The 19,475-nt window shown below is 40.2% G+C and overlaps 1 protein-coding gene across 1 annotated transcript in view; it reads left to right on the top strand.

Annotated features, from left to right (window-relative positions):
• Positions 1-19,475, top strand: part of DCC (DCC netrin 1 receptor) — a 771,692-nt gene that overhangs the window by 672,647 nt on the left and 79,570 nt on the right. The window contains exons 23-24 of the mRNA XM_065889420.1: positions 7,225-7,387; positions 17,355-17,581. Coding sequence (XP_065745492.1) covers positions 7,225-7,387; positions 17,355-17,581 — 390 coding nt within the window. The remainder of the gene's footprint in view (positions 1-7,224; positions 7,388-17,354; positions 17,582-19,475) is intronic.

Here is a 19,475-nt window from a genome sequence, read left to right as displayed (position 1 = left end):
AGCAGGAAAATCTTCAACTTCTGAAAATGTGATTTTGTAGTTTATTTTTGTATGAAGGATAACACCAGTGAAATTTACTTCAGTTCAATCCTTTTTTCTTTGGGGAAGATAAATCACCAATTTCTTTTTGTTGGTAGCTTTTCCTAAAATTTTCAAAATTAGTAATTTTGGTAAAGAGATCTACAAACCCTGCAAAAGTGTTGTTATATTGACGTCAACCTTTGAACACTTAAGTTTGATAGGTGTTGATACTTCGGTGAAGCATTATTTAAAAATTAATGTTATTAATTAATTTTTATATATTTAGAATTGTATTAGGTGTTCTGTAAAACATGACTTAAACTCTGTGTTTAGGAGAAAAAGCCATGATTTTCCCTCTAGTTTTGATTTCCCTTAAGTAAAGATAATTAGAGTGTCCCAGGGGTCTCAAACTCTAGTCTACGAGAGGCTCTGCCCACCTACTATCTAAACATTATCTATCTGAAATGATGTTAAGGCCCTCAGACTAATCCCAAACCCCAGGTTCTAGAACTGACTTTGCCATGGATTAGAAATGTGTGAATCAAGTCACTTAAACTCTCTGGATCTCAGTTTTTCATCTGAACATAGAAAGTGTTAAGCTAGATCAGGGTTTCTTAACTAAAAAACTATTGCCATTTGGAACTGGATAATTTTGGGGGGACTGGATAATTTTTTTGTCGTTGGGTTCATCCTGTGTACTGTAGGATGTTTAGCAACATCCCTGGCCTTCATCCACTAGATGCCAGTAGTGTTTCCCCTCTACCATGTTGTAACAACCAAAACCGTCTCTAGACATTGCCAGATTTCCCCTTGGGGGGCAAAATCTCCCCAGTTAACAACCACTAAGCTTGGTTAGCATTCCCGAAAGGTTGGTCCAGGGTACATGGGTCCCATGAGAATCTCTGAGAAAAAAAAGTGTTCCACTGTCAAGTGATCATTGGGAAACTCATTTGGTACTCACTTCCTTTTGCCAGGTCCTCGCCTTCTACCTGAATACTAGAGGATTAGTCTTGAAAGAGCATCTCTGCTCACTCTATACCCTTGAGCTTGGTGATCTCATCTACTGCCAGGCTTCAAATTCCATCTATATGCCAGCTCCCTCATTTATATATCTAACGCAGACCTTCTAGCTGCCTCTTTACAATTCATCATAAGATCTCAACCCTGACATATTCAAGACTGAACTTTTGTTCTTGCCCCACTGAGCCTACCTGCCCTTTCACCCTCTCCCTCATCCTAGACATAAGGATATTGCTGAGGCCTGAACCTGACTCCTCCTTTCTTTCCTGCCCCAAGTGCAATCTGCTTTATTCATTTACTTTCAAACTATATTGTGTACGTGTCCTCCTTGCTTGACTGAAGTTGCCACCGTCTCAGTTGAAGCTATCATCAACTCTCACCTGGAGAATTCCATATCCTCTTAGCTGGTCTCTATTTCTCCACCACCAACCCCTCTCCACGCAGAGGGAAGACATGTCTCCTTGGAACAAATCAAGCCTGTCACGTTGCTGAAAACTCTTAAACCATCTGTGATTTTACCGAGGATAACTGAATGTGATCTACAGGGCTCATGTGAACAAGGTCCTGTTTCTCTTTTCAGCCTCATTTTGTGCCATTTCCTTTTTGCTCCCAATGTTCCAGACACACGCACAGTCTGCTCTCAGTTCCCTTGTAAAGGAACAAGAACTAACTCCTAGCAACACTTCATAATTTAGCTTAAATGTCGCTTCTATAATGAGGCCTTTCATGACCTCCCTCCTCTGTCAATGACCTCGTATCACATCCTCATGTTACATCTTTCTACATGAACTCTACTTTTCTTTAAAACACCAACTATAGTGGTAATGTTATATTTATTTGCTTCATGATTTGTTTAATATAAATCTTGTCCAGTGAATTGTAAGCTCCATGAGATCAACAATTATACCCCCCTCTTTTTTGGTAGGGAGCAATCAATATGCTAATTTGGAAATTATTCTCAGACTACACAATATACAAGAAGACCATGACATACACATTATTAGGAAATGATATATATGTGGCCCCATAAATGCATTCTAATGGTTTCATAGCCTGGCTGTTTTTCCTTCTCCACCCTTCCAGAAAAATAGCTCAGAAATGGAGCTTTCACAACTCCCTTCTATTGGCTATGCCTTGATCTCAGGTGAGAAGTAACCTGACATTCTGTTCATGTCACAGTGACCCAGATGGGGTCCATGTTTCAGGAATGGAAGACAGAACATTTAATATATGGGAATTGTTTTTCTTCTCTGGTCCAACTAGTTGGGCAAGCCTCTGACTGTCTCACAACTGTGTATGTGTCTTATCTCATATTGTCTCTTTTTGCCTACTTGAATCCTCTCATGGCTTTTCCCCCTGCCTCCAGCTTTATTGGAAAAGAATTGACTATAACACTGTGTAAGTTTAAGGTGTACAATGAGCTGATTTGATCCACTTAAATAATCCAGAATGGTGACAACCATATTTAACACCTGCATCATATCATATAATTACCACTTACCCATAGTTTGATCACAACATCATATCCACAGCACCCAATTGGATCTTATTTATGGAATAATTGAATACATTCTCTGCCATTTCTGTGCTACCTCTCCTGGCAATGCATAGTTCACATTAGCGTGTTCAAAATTCTGATATTTGAGGGAAAAAATATGTTTTCCACCTTAACTGACCAAGGAACCTTTTTCCCGCATAATGGTGATTAATATTTCATTTTAGGGAACACTGGGCTAGATATCTGTGAGATCTCTTCCAGCTGATTGACTATATAGTACCTTATTTCAGGGTGAAATGCTTTGAAATATTCAATACCATATGAATGTCTGTTCAAATTCAAAGGCCTGTGAAATTATGAAGACTTACGTTGAGCTGAAAGTGTTCTAATAACAAAACTGTTATCCGAGAACACTGCAATCATGGGAGGGAAGTTAATTTCCCAACTAGAAGCTTTCATTGGATCTGTTTGTCTCCCCAGAACTGAACTTGTCAATCTTATGTTCACATTGTTTACCTGCCTATTGATATTGTGTAGCTATTAGGGCTCAGCCATTGTGGCAATGAGACCAGGTTCTCAACATGGGAGCCAGGACTCCTGGATTCGATACATGGCTTCGTGTTCTATGTGATAGTTAAGCACTCAGAGTACCAGTCTATCCATGAGCCTACTGCAGAATTTTTGAGGGCAAGTATGATAAGACACATAAAATATTTTTGAAAGCCTACCAAGTATCATAAAAATTAAAGACCTTATTAGTAGTTACACTAAACCAATTTTCTAATCATTACTAAGACTTTAGACCCAACAGATTATGAAATCTATGTTTGCTTTTATTAAATTTCATATAAAAAGGATGAAATCATTGGCAGTGATCAGATAGCATGAAAATTAAGTTGGATGGAATGCTCATGTGATATTAAAAAACTGTGACTCCCTTCTCACTGGTTTTAATGAAACATATCTAGGTCTTGATTACTCAGACATTGGATACCCACACTCGTAGGCTAACACCAGGAACAGATGAATTAGGATACTGTATTTTTCTTTAATTTGGAAAAATCACATAGAATGAAATGTATTGGGCCGCATCGTATCTGTTGAGCACCAACTCTGTGCGAGGCTGTGTGGTCAGTGTGATGCATCCGTTATCTCATGAAATAATCACAGTGCCCTGGAGGAGATTTGTAAGCCTTTGAATTACACCGTTCAGCTTCCGAAGGGGGGCAAAGGTCACCTTGCCCCTTTTGGAGTCAGGCTATCTCCCAGAACTCTTACCTACACAATCTAGATTTGTGAGTTCTAAATTTTTTCCTAATTTAGAGCACTCTTTTAATATATTTAGATATATGGTTGATCATCATTATTTGCAGGGTCTCTATTCATGAATTTACCTACTCTCTAAAATTTTATTTCTAACCCCCAAAACCAATAATTATGGTGCTTTTATGATAATCCTTGGACATGTGCAGAGCAGCCAGAAATTTGAGCAGCCCAGTGCTCACAAACTCAGCTGAGCTGGAACAAGGTGGCGTTCTGCCCTGATGGTTCAGCTCTCATACCATGGATGTGTCCTTTCGGCACTACATTTAGTGCCAATTTTTCACATTTTTGTGGGGTTTTGTTGGTGGTTTCACTGTTTAAAGCTGTCCCTAAATGTGGTGATGAAGTGCTTTCTAGTGTTCCTAAACACTAAAGGCTGATGTGTCTGATGGAGAAAATATGTGTGTTAATTAAGCTTCACTCAGGCATGAATTTAATAGCGCTGTTGGCTATGAGTTCAACGTTAATGAATCAACATTACATATTAAATAAGGCACCTTTAAACAGAAACCCACATGAAACAAGGTTGTGCTTTGATTGGTTGATAAAAAGGTAGGCTCCCAGGAACATGACACTGTGTTTCCTCTAGAAGCAATACTTTGTATTGCCTAATTTAGTATTTGTGATGTCTTTATAGAACACAACTACTGCAAATAACCAGGATCGACTCCATCTAAAGACACCATTGCACTTGACTTTATTTACTGCCTGTTCAATGTCAGATATTCTGATTAGTCAGCCTTTGAATGGAGATTGGGAAATTAATGAAAGATGTCGAAAAACAAGTTTTAAACTGATGGAACTTTTATCAGGAAGTCATAAAGGCCTGGAATCAAAGATTTATAATGGGAGCCCTCATGAACCCAACTCTATGAGGCAAATGACATCAATATCTCACTTAATCTAAAGCTCATGGGCTTCCCTCGTGGCGCGGTGGTTGAGAGTCCGCCTGCCGATGCAGGGGACACGGGTTCGTGTCCCGGTCCGGGAAGATCCCACATGCCGCGGAGCAGCTGGGCCCGTGAGCCATGGCCGCTGAGCCTGCGCGTCCGGAGCTTGTGCTCCGCAACCGGAGAGGCCACAACAGTGAGAGGCCTGCTTGCCGGAAAAAAAAAAAAAATTAAAGCTCAGCAGAATCCAGAGTCATTATTTTCTAATTTGGAGCATGATATCTTCCTAGGTGGAAAGAAAGAAAGAAGAGCAAAAATTTGAAAAATTCCAATTTACATGGTTTTAAAAAATATTCATACTGTGTTATTGCCGGGTATGACTCAAACTAAGTTTGTCAGAAATGGTGAACTGTTAAATTTAAGTTAAGCTAATAAAATCCATGAGATCCCCAACGGCCTCCATTGTACACTTTCACATAAAAGGTTAATTTATTCCAATCGATTAATTTATTAAGAACAGAAAGGTCATATTGAGATACTACTGTAACATGACTTTTTAAATTGTAAGTAAAACTATGACACAGGAAGTTCTAACCTTTCATTACTTGCCTCATTCCTTTGTAATAAATGAAAAACTTACTTCAAGGAAACCTTATTTCTTTCATTTATAATCAGTATCTTTTAACAGAAAGTGCTGTGTAAAAACTTGATGAGTTACCCGCCCCTGAGATTCAAGTTATATCGGTATCACTTAATTTTTTTCCCCAACAATATTGAATCAGCAATAATTTGTTTAAATTTAGGTGACTATCTTTTCAAAAAAACCCAATGATTCTTAGATAACTTATCAAAAGATAGTGTTTCAATTTTGAGGCAAGTGCTGGGTTATTATATTCACTTATGCAAACAAGTTAATTTATCTTTCACATTGAATATTATCTCTAAAAAGTTTGTATCAATAGTTTGGAAGTCCACACCAAAAATATCCCAAATGATATGGTAGATTATTAATTGAGGCAACATTTTATTTAATGTTTCAGTAGGATAATGATATTATAAGCAATTACACTGTGTCAGATAGTTGCTTTGTCTGTATTTTTTCTAATTCAGACAGTAACTACATATGATAAATATTATTATTTCCATTTTATAGGTAAAGGCACTGAGGTACAAAAGGCCTAAAGATTTTGCTCAAGGGGTATAGAAAGCTAATCTGGGTTGTTGAAGAAACTCATTCAAATTTAGATCTAGGAAAACATCCAAATTCATTGCTTTCTGCTACTTTTTAAATTATTTATAAATAAAACTATATGCTAATATATACTTTTTAGAATTTGGTAGCTTGTAATAGTAAATATGACATAAATCAGAATATTTCTAATTGATTAATCACTGAGGGTTTAAAGAAAGCTACTTAAAGGGTCATTAGTCATTCTTGCTTACATAAGCAAATTATCATTCTATTTTCACCTAAATATTGTCTACCATGTGGTACAGTTGCAGCACAGGAAAAATTTATCTTAGGACTTTATGACACTCTTTCCAACCCTGTGGCTGCTTTTAAATGGGATTCATACACCCTTGACAGGTTGAAAATTAAATGTGCTTTATGGATAGCTTCTTAAAAGGAACAGAAAGTATGAGTGATTGGTGTCAAATAGTTTGTCTTTCACAGCATCAAATAAATAGTATTTTCTCAGCCTTCTCTGACTCTTGTCATACTGGAATTCTTATCGTTCAAAGTGGCATGCTTCCTGCCTTCCCCACTTTCTACTCAATACCATAGCTTAATTATATTTTTCCATTGAGATATAATTCCCATACCATAAATTTACCCTTTCAAAGTGCACAATTCAGTGGTTTTTAGCATATTCACAAGGTTGTGCCACCATCGCCACTATCTAGCTTTAGAATATTTTCATCACCCCAAAGGGAAACCCTCTACCCATTAGCAGTCTTTCCCCATTCACTTCTCCCCACATCCACTGGCAAACACTAATCTACTTTCTGTCTCAGTAGATTTGCCTATTCTGGATATGTCATAGAAGTAGAATTGTACAATACGTGGCCTTTTGTGTCTGGCTCCTTTCACTTAGTATATCATTTTCAAGGTACATGAATTTTGTAGCATGTATCAATACTTAATTCCTTTTTATGACTGGATGGTATTCTATTGTATGTATATATCACACTTGTTTATCCATTCATCAGTTGATGGCTTTGGGGGTTTCCCACTTTTGGTGATTCTGAATAAGGTTGCTGTGAATATTCCTATGTAAGTTTCCATGGGAACATTGGTTTCATTTATCTTGGGTAGATAATTCGATCTTTCCTCTCCTTTTTCATTGCTTTTTTCCCCAGCTTCAGGAATGCCCAGAACAAAAGGAACTCTTTGAATTCTTAACCGAGCTTGATAAGCCATGGCTGTCACATCTCCCTAAACCTGATCTTCATTTGCCTGTCTTTTCCCAGAGCCACCCATTGGCCAGATGCACCCCCCACATGGCAGCGTCACTCCACAGAAGAACAGCAACCTGCTTGTGATTATTGTGGTCACCGTTGGCGTCATCACAGTGCTGGTGGTGGTGATCGTGGCCGTGATTTGCACCCGGCGTTCTTCAGCCCAGCAGAGAAAGTAGGTAACAGCTAGTTCCCGAGAGATGAGAAGTCACTGCTTGACCTGACGACCATCTTTTTGAGTTAGATTTTTTGACGGCTCTCTTCCTGTGTGCTTCCAGAATTCACTACGTGTTCCTTATGTCCTCTCCAGAGCTGGGCAAAATCTTGCCTTTGTCCATTCCAGGCCCATAACTTAAGAGGGTGAGGACTAGGCTTGCAGAATTAATAGTAGAATCCACCTGAACACTCACTCTGCATTTCTGTTTGATGTTACTTCTTGAGAGCAGATTCTTCCTTTCAAACGAAAGCGGGTATTCCTTAAGTAACACTTAGAGAGTGGACTTCACCATGTCCCTACTTATGGCCCTCTCTCTGCAATTATGTATAAAACATTGGAGATGTGTATTCCTCTAAAAGTATTTACGTATCATGGGCTTCCCTGGTGGTGCAGTGGTTGAGAGTCCTCCTGCCGATGCAGGGGACGCGGGTTCGTGCCCCGGTCCGGGAAGATCCCACGTGCCACGGAGCGGCTGGGCCCGTGAGCCATGGCCGCTGAGCCTGCGCGTCCGGAGCCTGTGCTCCACAACGGGAGAGGCCATAGCAGTGAGAGGCCCGCGTACCACAAAAAAAAAAAAAAAAAAGTATTTACATATCCCTTTTGGCAAGAAGTCCTGTAGGCATTTAATCGATGCTTGTTGCATGAATGACAGTATAGACTACCAAACTCAACGTAATTATAATACTATGGAATGTTTAGTTTAGAGGGAGTAGTTAGGATAGACGAGAGATTCCAGAAATTCAAAATGGTTCATATTTCCTGGCTATGGTGGATTTTCAGAAATTAAAAATTTGAGGGGTTTAAAAATATTTTCATATCGTGCAGCTCTAGGTTATAGCACATGCAGAGAAAGATATATCAAAGTACAAAGTTTGGAATGGAAAAGGGGTTTTAACTGAGCTTATCCCCCCGAACGATACCCCATAAACAGCATATTAACCTTGTATCAGCCAGTTGTGGGAATCAGCAATAACCTTCTGGTTATTTTCTGCCTCTCTAGCACTTTTCAAATCCAACATGATATGTCTTTTTCAGCTGTGCCTTTCTCACTGGATTGGCTACAATAGGCTCTTTCCTTAATTTTTGTTTGTTTTTGGCCTGAGGCATGGTGTTCTGCAAGTCTGAGGCATGGGCCCATAGGTGGCTGGTTTGACAACTGTATACCATACACATTGCTGGAGAAAGATTTTCTAGCAAATAATTTTCCCTCTTCCCCTGGTAATACCTCAGCCTTTCTCTCTTTTTAAAAATGCTGTGATCCTATTTGTTGATTTCTAGCATATCTTCCAGCATTTTGAAGTAAGGTATTTAGTAACAGGATACAGGAAGGTGTACATACTGAAGAAAGTAACATAGGTATAGATGTAGTCTTTGCATTTCATTTATTTAGATGACAGGTCAAATTTTATATCCAGCTGCATTCATTTGACTGGACTGTCTTGAAGCTGATGATAGCTGGTGTGCTGGTCCATTGTTTCCGAACAGGGAACCAAACAGAATGGGATTAACAAGGTGGGTCTCCTGTGTAAGCATCTGGAAAGTCATAATCGCCCACTGAGCTTCTAGAGTGCTGGGCACTTGGTAAGGCTCTGGGGGAAAATCACTGTGATTAAGTCGTTGGACAATCTCTTGGTCTAGCAATCCCAGGAAAGGGCTCTTGTAAACAAAGAATGGTGAAAAATCAAAGCTGCAGGTCTCTGAGGCAGAGCTGAGAAAGATTCACAGAAATGGAAGCACGGAGGACAGCAATTTCTGGTCTTATTTCATGACAGTTTTAAAAACATGGATGCGTTCACAAAAAGAATCGAAATAACTAAACCGTCTGTAGTGAGGTGTTCTGTTTCGTTTTGATCATTTTCCTCATTGTTAGAAGAATGTTTGAGGGTTATATTGACTTGATGAACTGAACTCCTGGACCTATGTTGTTTCTCCACAGAGAAAATGCTAGTCTTCTCCATGTGCAAAAGTGGGATGTGGTGCTATTTTGGGAAACTCTCAAATTGTCCTAAATCCCACCCTAAGTACTTTGTTAGAAGCTTGAAGGTTTTATATAGAAATAGTAGAAGCTAAACCCTGGGTATCACTTGTTTTTAAAATTAGGGAATGGGGCTTCCCTGGTGGCGCAGTGGTTGAGAGTCTGCCTGCTGATGCAGGGGACACGGGTTCGTGCCCTGGTCCGGGAAGATCCCACATGCCGCAGAGTGGCTGGGCCCATGAGCCATGGCCGCTGAGCCTGCGCTTCTGGAGCCTGTGCTCCGCAATGGGAGAGGCCACAACAGTGAGAGGCCCACGTACCACACACAAAAAATAAATAAATAAAATAAAATTAGGGAATGATTGAAAGAATAAATCACTCCATGAATGACTGAAAACCCAAAGAAAGTGAATCTATAGCTCCTATGCTACTGCCGCTTGGGTTTTTCCTCACCCCACTCACAAAGTCTCTTAATATTTACTTGGCATATTTTCACAGTTTAGCTTCATATATTTTTCTTCAGTAACAGGCCCAATGGCATTCATCCTGATCTCTTTGTTTGTATATGTTAACAGACAAAAAGGAAAAAAGAAAATCTCTCCTTTAAGATATTTCTGAGTTTTAGTTTAGCTTTTCTTGATTTCATTGAGAGGTCCTCCTCCCCCCATAGCACCACCACTGCACTTGTAGAGCAAACTAAATAATGCAGATGAAAGCAAAATCAATTCTAATTTGAAACAGAAATAATGTCCATTACAGGGCTCTCAGAAATGGGAGTTTAATGTAATTAATAAGGTGAAGTAGGAGATATCCATGTGCTTCTTCAATATCTCTTTTTATTTAGGACTGCTGGAGAGTGTAAATTGTCTGTCTGTTTTACTGGGGGACTTGAATTACATCCCCATGGATTTGAAACATATTTTTGTGTACTATCAGTAATACTTCGTTCAAGTTAGTGTCTACGCATTTTATTCTGTGATTCATGCAATGAGGTAATGAGCTAGCTTATCTGATTGACTCACATTCTAGTTGGTAAGATTTTCTTTTTGTTATAAAATAACTAACAGAAGTTAGAACCCAAGTTCTAGTTCTGTTTCTACCACTTCTTTAATTAAATTAATAGTATTTAATTACACCTAAGGGAAGACCTAGTCTCTAAATACCGGTTTCCTCAAATAAGAAATGGGACTAAATGCTTTTCTGTCAACCCTCTACCACAAAAATTCTCCACGGACTACTGCTAAATTACAAAATCACATGGTAGCATTTAGCTTCAAATTCACATGAAATAAAAATAACTGCATTTCTTTTTAGCTATTAATTTAAAACTTTTTTTACCATTTTGAAGAGACTTCCCTTACACATTCTGAATTAGTGAGATTATAGTAGAATATCACAGTATTGAAAATTTGTGTTTTAATAAAGCTTAAATTGATGAGGGATTTTGGTGCTTTTTAACAGAGTAATAATATTTTCCTGGCCAAAATGTAGAACGTGTATTTTGATAAGTTAGAAGGTATCTACAGATACTAAAGAAAAACATATTTGACATTGAGACTATCCTGGAAATTCTGGACACGTGGTTATCACATGAACACATGGGTAGATGGTCAACAACTTGTCCGAATACATTAAATTTAAATGTGTAAATAAAATTCAGGGTTTACATGGTAAAATCACCAGTTAACTAAGCCTCCTCTTTGATTTGACGTGTACACAGCGAGTCTTACACACATTCACATCTTAACAAAAATAATTATCTTCAGTAGTGAGGATCAAATGTTTCAACTCAAATGAAATCTATTGTACTTTACTATAGGTCACTTTCACTATTTTCAAAATTTTAACATTCCATTGGTTTTCAGTATTCACCACACAAGGATTTTAACTGACAATCGCTTAAGAGGTCAATATATCTTGGTTCCATCTCGGAAAAGGCAGGTTTATTTGAGTAGCTAGGACATATTTTCTCTGGCTTTCCAATACAAGTTTTTTGTTTCATTTTTAGTAGCAGTCAGTAGAGTAAAAATAATCAGTATAGATAATTAGGAGGCTGGAAAGCTTTGGGAACGATTTGGATGGAAGAAAATTTAAAAAAAATAATGGCATGTTTTTCTCATTCAATTCAAGTGATTTCTGTGTGCTTGGTGTGTGATCTACAAAGTAACAAATCTGATGAATGTTAACTCTTGAGCTAAAAACCTTTCTGCAGTTTCCCACTGACTTACTGATAGTTTAAATGTATCTGTTATGATTTGGTCCCCTCTACTTTTTCAGCTTTCCTCCCTGCCATGCCCCAGTGCATGCTGCTTGCTCCAACAATGCAGAAGCCATACCTTTCTTCATTCATTTATTAAGCTCCCACTGTCTCACTGATCTTTGCATTTCTAGTCCTTACCATACTTCTTGACACATTTACTCTTCCATAAATGTTCACTGAATAAACAAGTGGATACATGTTGTAAAACAATGGGTGATGTTACAGAAAGGAAGTAAAGAGAGTTTGCTCCAGTGTCCCTGGAGGAAACCAGCGCGCGCACACACAGGGAGCATCTGGCCAGCCCAATAAGACAAACGGTGATCAATGCAAGGTGAGTGGTATAGAGAGAGACCAGGGAAATGGTTTAGCTATTCTAAGATTACACAGACCTAAAGTGGTCAGGAAAGTTTCCTAAAGAAAACAGGCTTGAAGGGAATTTTAAAGGGTAAGTAGTTTGTAAGTAAAGAGTACTGTGAAGGCGTTGTGGGCAGAAGCAAGATCAGATAGGTGGATGGATGGATAGATAGATGGATGGATAGATAGATACAGGGATACAGAGATAGATAGATAGATAAAACTAACGAACAAAACCCACCAGAATTTGATTATACTCTGGAAGCTTTGCCATAGTATGAGAAAGAGCAAAGAGAGCCGTGGAAGATTCCTTGCTTTGCCTTTATTCAAGAATACATGGGTGGGAAGAGACCCTCCTATCCTGCAGCTATTTTTGGAAGCCAGAAGATTACTGGTACCTGTAAGAAAAGGTGTGTGTGTGGGAGGGATAAACGTGACATATTCTACATCGAATAGAAGAAACTAGCTTTATAATAAAAACAAACAAGCAAAACCAACTCATTCACTTAAAACAGTGCTTCTCAAAGTTTCTGTGCATCAGATTCCTCTCAAGGGCTGTTAAAACACAGATTGCTGGGCCTCGTGACCCCCTTCCCCAGTTTCTGATGGGGTGGGGCCTGAGAACACGCATTTCTAACAGGTTCCCAGGTAATGCCGATGCTGCCAGTCCAGGGACCACACTTTAGGGAACATTGCATGGGGTTCACCTACATACAAATTTTGAAGATTCCAAATGGTGAGATAGAGGAACTGCGGACCAAAATGGACAGCAGTGATTCTGTCAAGGAACCAGCAGATGGACAAAAGGTTGGGGTAACAGCTATTCCTACAAGTTTTAGGACAAATTTCACACAATTTAGTTATGAGCAAATGTCAGTTTTGTTACAGCCCTGCTATATGGACCACTGGGCTACTACCAGCAGGGGAAGGAGGCCTCTCCAAGGCCAAAGCTTTCTCTCTTGATAAGAGACATTATACAAAGCAGAAGTGGTTAGATGGTCTTTCATAGAATATATACAGAAAGGAAATAAAGTCTGCTAGAGATCTTTAGATTCTTTTTTTTTTTTATTTGTATTGGGGTATAGTTGATTTACAATGTTGTGTTAGTATCTGCTGTACAGCAAGGTGAATCAGTTCTACATATATCCAGTCTGTTTTAGATTCTCTTCCCATATAGGTCATTACAGAGTATTGAATTGAGTGTTTGCAAAGCAGAAATAGTGTCACAGATGTAAAAAACAAACTTATGGTTACAAAGGGGGGGGGATAAATTGGGATTGACATGTACACACTACTATATATAAAATAGACAACTAATAAGGGCCTACTGTATAGCACAGGGAACTCTACTCAATACTCTGTAATGACCTATATGGGAAAAGAATCTAAAAAAATGGGGATATTTAGATTCTTGATGACTGTCAGCTAGGTAGATAAGCAGCTTCTCAGAAGCGGTCTTGATCTGATTAAAATCCATCAGAAAAATGCCTGTGAATTTCATCAGGAATACTAATTTCTTTCCAGATGGAAGTTGTAAATCATAACATACTAAAAAGGTTCTGCCTCAGTCAGGTTTAGAACTTTTTTTTTAATAGAATACACCTGGGGATGCTTGTTACTGAGGTCATGGGAACTGGTGAATGAATGAATGAATAAGGCATGAATGTAAGCAAGGGAAACGAGAATTCATCATTTCCTTCTAGTTTCACAAATTATTTGACAAACTTCTTTACCACAAGCTATTTAAATATTGAGTTCTCATGGACCTTCTGACGATCTTGTCCTGGATTTGGGAACTGCTGTGTCTCTGTATGCAGTCATATAGGCACCAGGGTTTAAGTTATTTAGCATCTTGGTCTGTTAGAAAGAAAGAGAATGGGGTGAAATCTCCAAGTTTGAAGATGACGTTAAGTTCTTCTAAGTGACCAGAGATGGATTACATAAAGAGCTACAGACTCATTTCCTGTGGGCAGGTGAAGTGTAAGGAAACGAATTCAGGGAATAAATGGTTAGCAAGAGAGTTATTACCTTAAACACGAGAAAATGATCGAGGGGTTAATGATCTAGGGGTTATTACCATTGTCCAGAGTCAGCGTGAGCCTGCTGCCAGGAATTCAGCGAAGTGCAGGTACTTGTTGAGAAAATAGTAGAGCAGAAAACCCGGCATTATTTCTCCACTAAACTACTAAACAGATATGAATTCTGAGGTTCTTTGTTTCTCTCTTCATCAGTGTGCTTCAGGAAAGACAAGAAAAAAGAATGTGAAGAAAAATTCAACAAATCACACTACTGAACATTTATTCATTGCCTAATATGTACAAAGCATCTTATCCAGTAATGGGGACACCAAAGCCATTCTCAGTGGCCTTGCACAGGTGACAGTCTCCACTGAGAGTAGTTTATTTGAACCGTTTAGCTAACATGAAAGCAGTTATCCTCAGAAACCATTCATTGCAAGTGAGGAAAGTGAGAAAGAGGTACTTCTCTGGGCTTCTACCAAAGGTTAAATTTTAACCGTCTAAATTCTGCCTTATGAAGACACATTATTGTTTTAAAAGAAGCAGAAGCTGCACGTGGAGATTTTAAAAATTATAAAACTGTAGAGCAGAGGTTGAAAACCGTTTCTGAAAAGGGCCCAATAGTAAATATTTTCGGCTTTGCGGGCCAGGTGGTCCTTGTTGCAACTCCTCAACAATGCGATGTGAAAACGAATGAGCTTGGCAAGATTCCAGTAAAACTTTCTTTACAGAAATTGGCATTGGAGGCCCCAGCCCCATGGAGCTGCCTGAGCAGAGCGGCTGTATGCAGTGCTGTGTGGGTAGAACCTGGTGTTGACGGGAACCATTTTCATCATCTTGCTGGTGACTGTAGTCCTTACGGCATTTTTTTTTTTTTTTTTTTTGGAGCAAATGGATCACTATTTCTCACAAGCACTTTACATTAACTTGGATTCTTTCTAAATTTTTATCCAAAACAGTGTAACAAAATAGTAGGTAAGAGTTCATACCAAAAGACCCCTTCCATCCCACCTTTTACAAACTGCAATCCCTTATGGCATTTTGTGTCTACAAGCCCATTCGGCACCAGTGACAGCAGAGCAAGCAAGTCCTCCACAAGCATTTGGGAACAGAATAAGTTCTGTTACGCATGGGTTAGTGGAGAAGTTGGAATCAGAACTTTAGTGCTTGGAAATCATCTTTGGTCTGGACAGTTGGTAAATGCTGAATGATTTAGAAAAAACATCTAGCCATTATCTTATCCTAACCCTGTAATGCAAGTATTTGGCCACGGAGTCTGCTTCTCAGTGTTTCTTTTTATATTTGTATTTGTGGCTGTACTTGTTGAAAGTTAAGACCCGAAGCTCCAAGGTTCAGTGTAAAGATGGAGTGCTCATGAGAAAGAAAGCATTACTTGGTGAGTGGTGTAAAAACCACACTGGAAAGGACTAATCTTTAATGGTTCAAAATATTACGACGAGGCAGACCTAACATGTAGACATTCGCTACTTTGTAATTGATCACAATGGGTTAAGAATCACAAATGTTTTTAATTATCCCAAGTCGGCCTAGATACTTCATTTGCAAAGCAGCATCAGCTGTGGGGGACGTAGGCCGCCATTCCTCGCGCTGCTCAGAGCTCTGTGCTCAGATGCCCGCACCGAAGTCGGGGTCACACCAGGTAGGCCTTTGGCCGTGGGCACCCTCGGGCTGGGAGGCTCTGGGGGTGACTGGAAGTGTTAGCAGTTGGCCTGGCTGAAAAAGAATTCGTCCCGCTCAAACACGTTGATCTCCTTGTCCTGCGCTTAAGTCTTCCCAGCCCGTGGCCTGGACGTCAGGGCGGCTTTTCCCATCTGGAATCTTTTCAGCCCTGGGTGGGGAAGGTGCAATAGAATTGCACGTTCACCATACAAGGCCGAGTGGCGGGTGGGTGTGTCATTTAATTTCAGCTTTGAAAATGCTGCTTTTCCTTTGCACTGTTAGTGAACTGGATTTTCCCCCCATGGAAAGGATACTTTTGTGCTTTCTTTTTGTGTTTATTTTATTTTAAAGGTGCTAGGCTTAACTTTGTTATTAAATTAAAATGCTTGTCTCGTTTGTGCTCCATTCAAGCAAAGCACTGATATATATTTTTTTTTGCGGTACGCGGGCCTCTCACTGCTGTGGCCTCTCCCGTTGCGGAGCACAGGCTCCGGATGCGCAGGCCCAGCGGCCATGGCTCATGGGCCCAGCCGCTCCGCGGCATGTGGGATCTTCCCAGACCGGGGCACGAACCCGTGTCCCCTGCATCGGCAGGCGGACTCTCAACCACTGCGTCACCAGGGAAACCTCTGTATACATTTTTTTTTTTGACAACCCACACTTAATGTGAAATAACTGATGTGGGATACTGTAACTGTTTGCCCTAAGGATTTTGCTTGTAACCCTAGCATTGCGGCACTGAAACGTTCACTGTTCTGTGCTTTTGAGCGAAATGTCAATTAAAACAAAAGTAAAATCTTAAAAAATAAAACAACAACAACCAAAAAAACACACGCAAATAAGCAGTGGAGGATTTGGCCTTCAGGCCATAGTTAACTGACCCCTGCTGTAGAGAACGGCCACTCAGCATGCAGGGAACATGGGAACCTCACTAGCCCCAAGAGGATACCACTGCTGAAAAATAACTTAACGATTGCTAGATTCTTATTGAGGAAAATAAGAGACATTTGAAGCACACTTCCAACATGACTTCTCTTTTCAAAGGATGGGTCTTACTGTGTCTGAATCCAGACACTTCGAATCCAAGACGAAAGTATTTTATTCTCCTAAGAATGCACTCATGCAGCTTTTTGTCTTCAAACAGCCAGCTTCCCAATTGCACATGAAATTGGATAGCTGAGCTGTAGACTCTCTTCTAAGCCCCAATCTTGGCGGTTGGCACAAAGTCTGGCCTTTTTATTTCTATTTGCCCTTTTGAAGCAACTCTGTCATTTATCTCCTAAACAGATGTTGCAGTCGGGTACCTTATGCCTAGCTCCAAAGATTGGCATATGGCTCCATCTAACCCATTGTCACCTTGTGCTCAAATCTGCAGCGGGAGAAGCTGGAGTTAGGTGCTCTCTGGCAGGCAGCCGGGGCCCTGGGGATCCAGCACCATATCTCCTGTAACGTGGTAAAGCTCCAGGGGAGACGAGGAAAGGCAGCCAAGACAAGTCTGCCAATTCCTGGATTTCACAAGTTTTCTCCTGGGAGCGCTTTTGTTTCCTTCCCTGCTTCTAACTTGAATTGACTGAGAAAAAAAGAGGAAGGGCCATTGAATACAGGCACTCACATTTGCCTTCTAATTTTGTTCCGTAGGAAACGGGCCACCCACAGTGTTGGCAAAAGGAAGGGCAGCCAGAAAGACCTCCGACCCCCTGATCTTTGGATCCATCATGAAGAAATGGAGATGAAAAACATTGAGAAGCCATCAGGCACTGACCCTGCAGGAAGGGACTCCCCCATCCAGAGTTGCCAAGACCTCACGCCAGTCAGTCACAGCCAGTCAGAGACCCAACTGGGGAGCAAAAGCACGTCTCATTCAGGTAACTTTCATCTCTCTGGCATCAGGAAAAACATCCCACTCTGAACCCCACAAAGGAGCTCTTGACTCCCTCTCTTGTGGATATACCCTTTCCACTAATTTGCACATCGTTTACCAACAGTTAAAATAATCTGATGTAAATTTGGTTGATTAACTAGGTTTACTTTCTATTCCATCATCGTGTTGACTGCCTTTTATAACTGTAATGCTTCTTGAAACTTCTCTAAGAAGTAAGAGGTGATGCCGTTGGGACATACTGAAATGTGAAGGCTAAATGAACTGATTGCTTTTTGTTACAGCTTGAAGAAAAGTTTTGTCAAGGCAAAATTTGAAGCTATTTTAGTTCTCTGTGTCTGTGAAAAGTTGATTTTAAATTTGCTGTCAATTCCTTGCTTTAAAAAAATCACTTCAGGGACACCTGAAGTCTGAAGACATCAACTATTCTGTTACTTTGCCCTGATTACGGTGGAGATGAACTGTCATCCCCATGCAATCACATTATATGATCACTAGCCTAGTCTAATGGAGTCTCTGAAGGCTCTGTTGGTGTACAAAGCGATCTGATGAAAAAAAGCCTGCTGTTTAATGATTTGGTGCAGAACAATCCATGTCTAGGAATAACTGAGAAATCCAGAAAGTGGGTGTAAGATATTTCAGTTGATGTGGGTCCTTATAGTTTCAAAATGCTTATGGGGAGTTGAATAATCAACCCAATACTCTCATCAAAAAATCTCTTGGTCTACTCATGATGTGTGTTTATAGAATGGGTAGCTGTTTTAAACCAAATTAAATATTTTAATTGTTTGAATGTGTAACTGGTTGATTAGACTTTCTTGCAGAGTTGTTTAAACAAGGACTTTACCAGTTTTCGATCGTGAGTTGCGTATTCCTTTTCTAGACCTTAAATAATATCTCAAGCAGTGTCCCTAACTTTTGTCACTTTCAATTATTAAACTATAATCCAGTTCCATTAAAAATTATAATATGAGATTTAAATTAAAGATTCTTTTCCCCTGGGCTTCCCTGGTGGCGCAGTGGTTGAGAGTCCGCCTGCCGATGCAGGGGACACGGGTTCGTGCCCCGGTCCAGGAAGATCCCACATGCCGCGGAGCGGCTGGGCCCGTGAGCCATGGCCGCTGAGCCTGAGCGTCCGGAGCCTGTGCTCCGCAACGGGAGAGGCCACAACAGTGAGAGGCCCGCGTACCACAAAAAAAAAAAAAAAAAAAAAAGATTCTTTTCCCCTTATGGCCAGTCATGCTTCTGGTTCTGAGCACTGGGGGTCACGATTTGTTTTTTTCAAATCCTCCAGCACCTTGGAGGAAAATGGAGTGGTAGGGTGGGACAGCAGGAGGGAGGAGCATATTCTGTTTCAGAAACACCTTTACCCATTCTTCCTACCTATCTGCTCTTTCTGGTTTTGTGTGGGGACGGAGAGGGAAGGTAAAGAAAAGATGCGAGTAGAAAGGCAAGGTGGAAGGGAAGAAAGCACAGTTTGAAGTTCTTCACTCACTTTCTGGGCACATGGGCTGTCCTCATGTGGCATCCAAATTCTCAGTGTCTTAAGAAATACAAGTATGAAGTCTTCATGAGACCCTGTGGGATGCCTCCTCTGGCCAATTCCATAACCTGAGATATCAAGTCAGGGCTTAACCCTCTCCCACCAGGAGCAGCTCTACCTGTCAGCCTCACTGGTCCTCCTGTGGATCATCTGCGCTTACGTGAATTCCAACAAGAGGACTCAAGCCTGGTCAACTTTCCAACTACCCACTTGACCCAGAGGAAGCTCCTGTAGCTTGGACAGGTCAAATGATGAGAGAGCTTGTAATCCACACTGTTCCTCTCTCAGCCTTGCTTTCTTCAATTACCTCTTCCTCTGTTTAAATAGACACAGTGTA

The sequence above is a fragment of the Phocoena phocoena genome, chromosome 13, assembly GCF_963924675.1.
Source record: "Phocoena phocoena chromosome 13, mPhoPho1.1, whole genome shotgun sequence".
In the NCBI taxonomy this organism is placed as follows: domain Eukaryota; kingdom Metazoa; phylum Chordata; class Mammalia; order Artiodactyla; family Phocoenidae; genus Phocoena; species Phocoena phocoena.
This window is presented reverse-complemented; position numbering and strand designations above follow the sequence as displayed.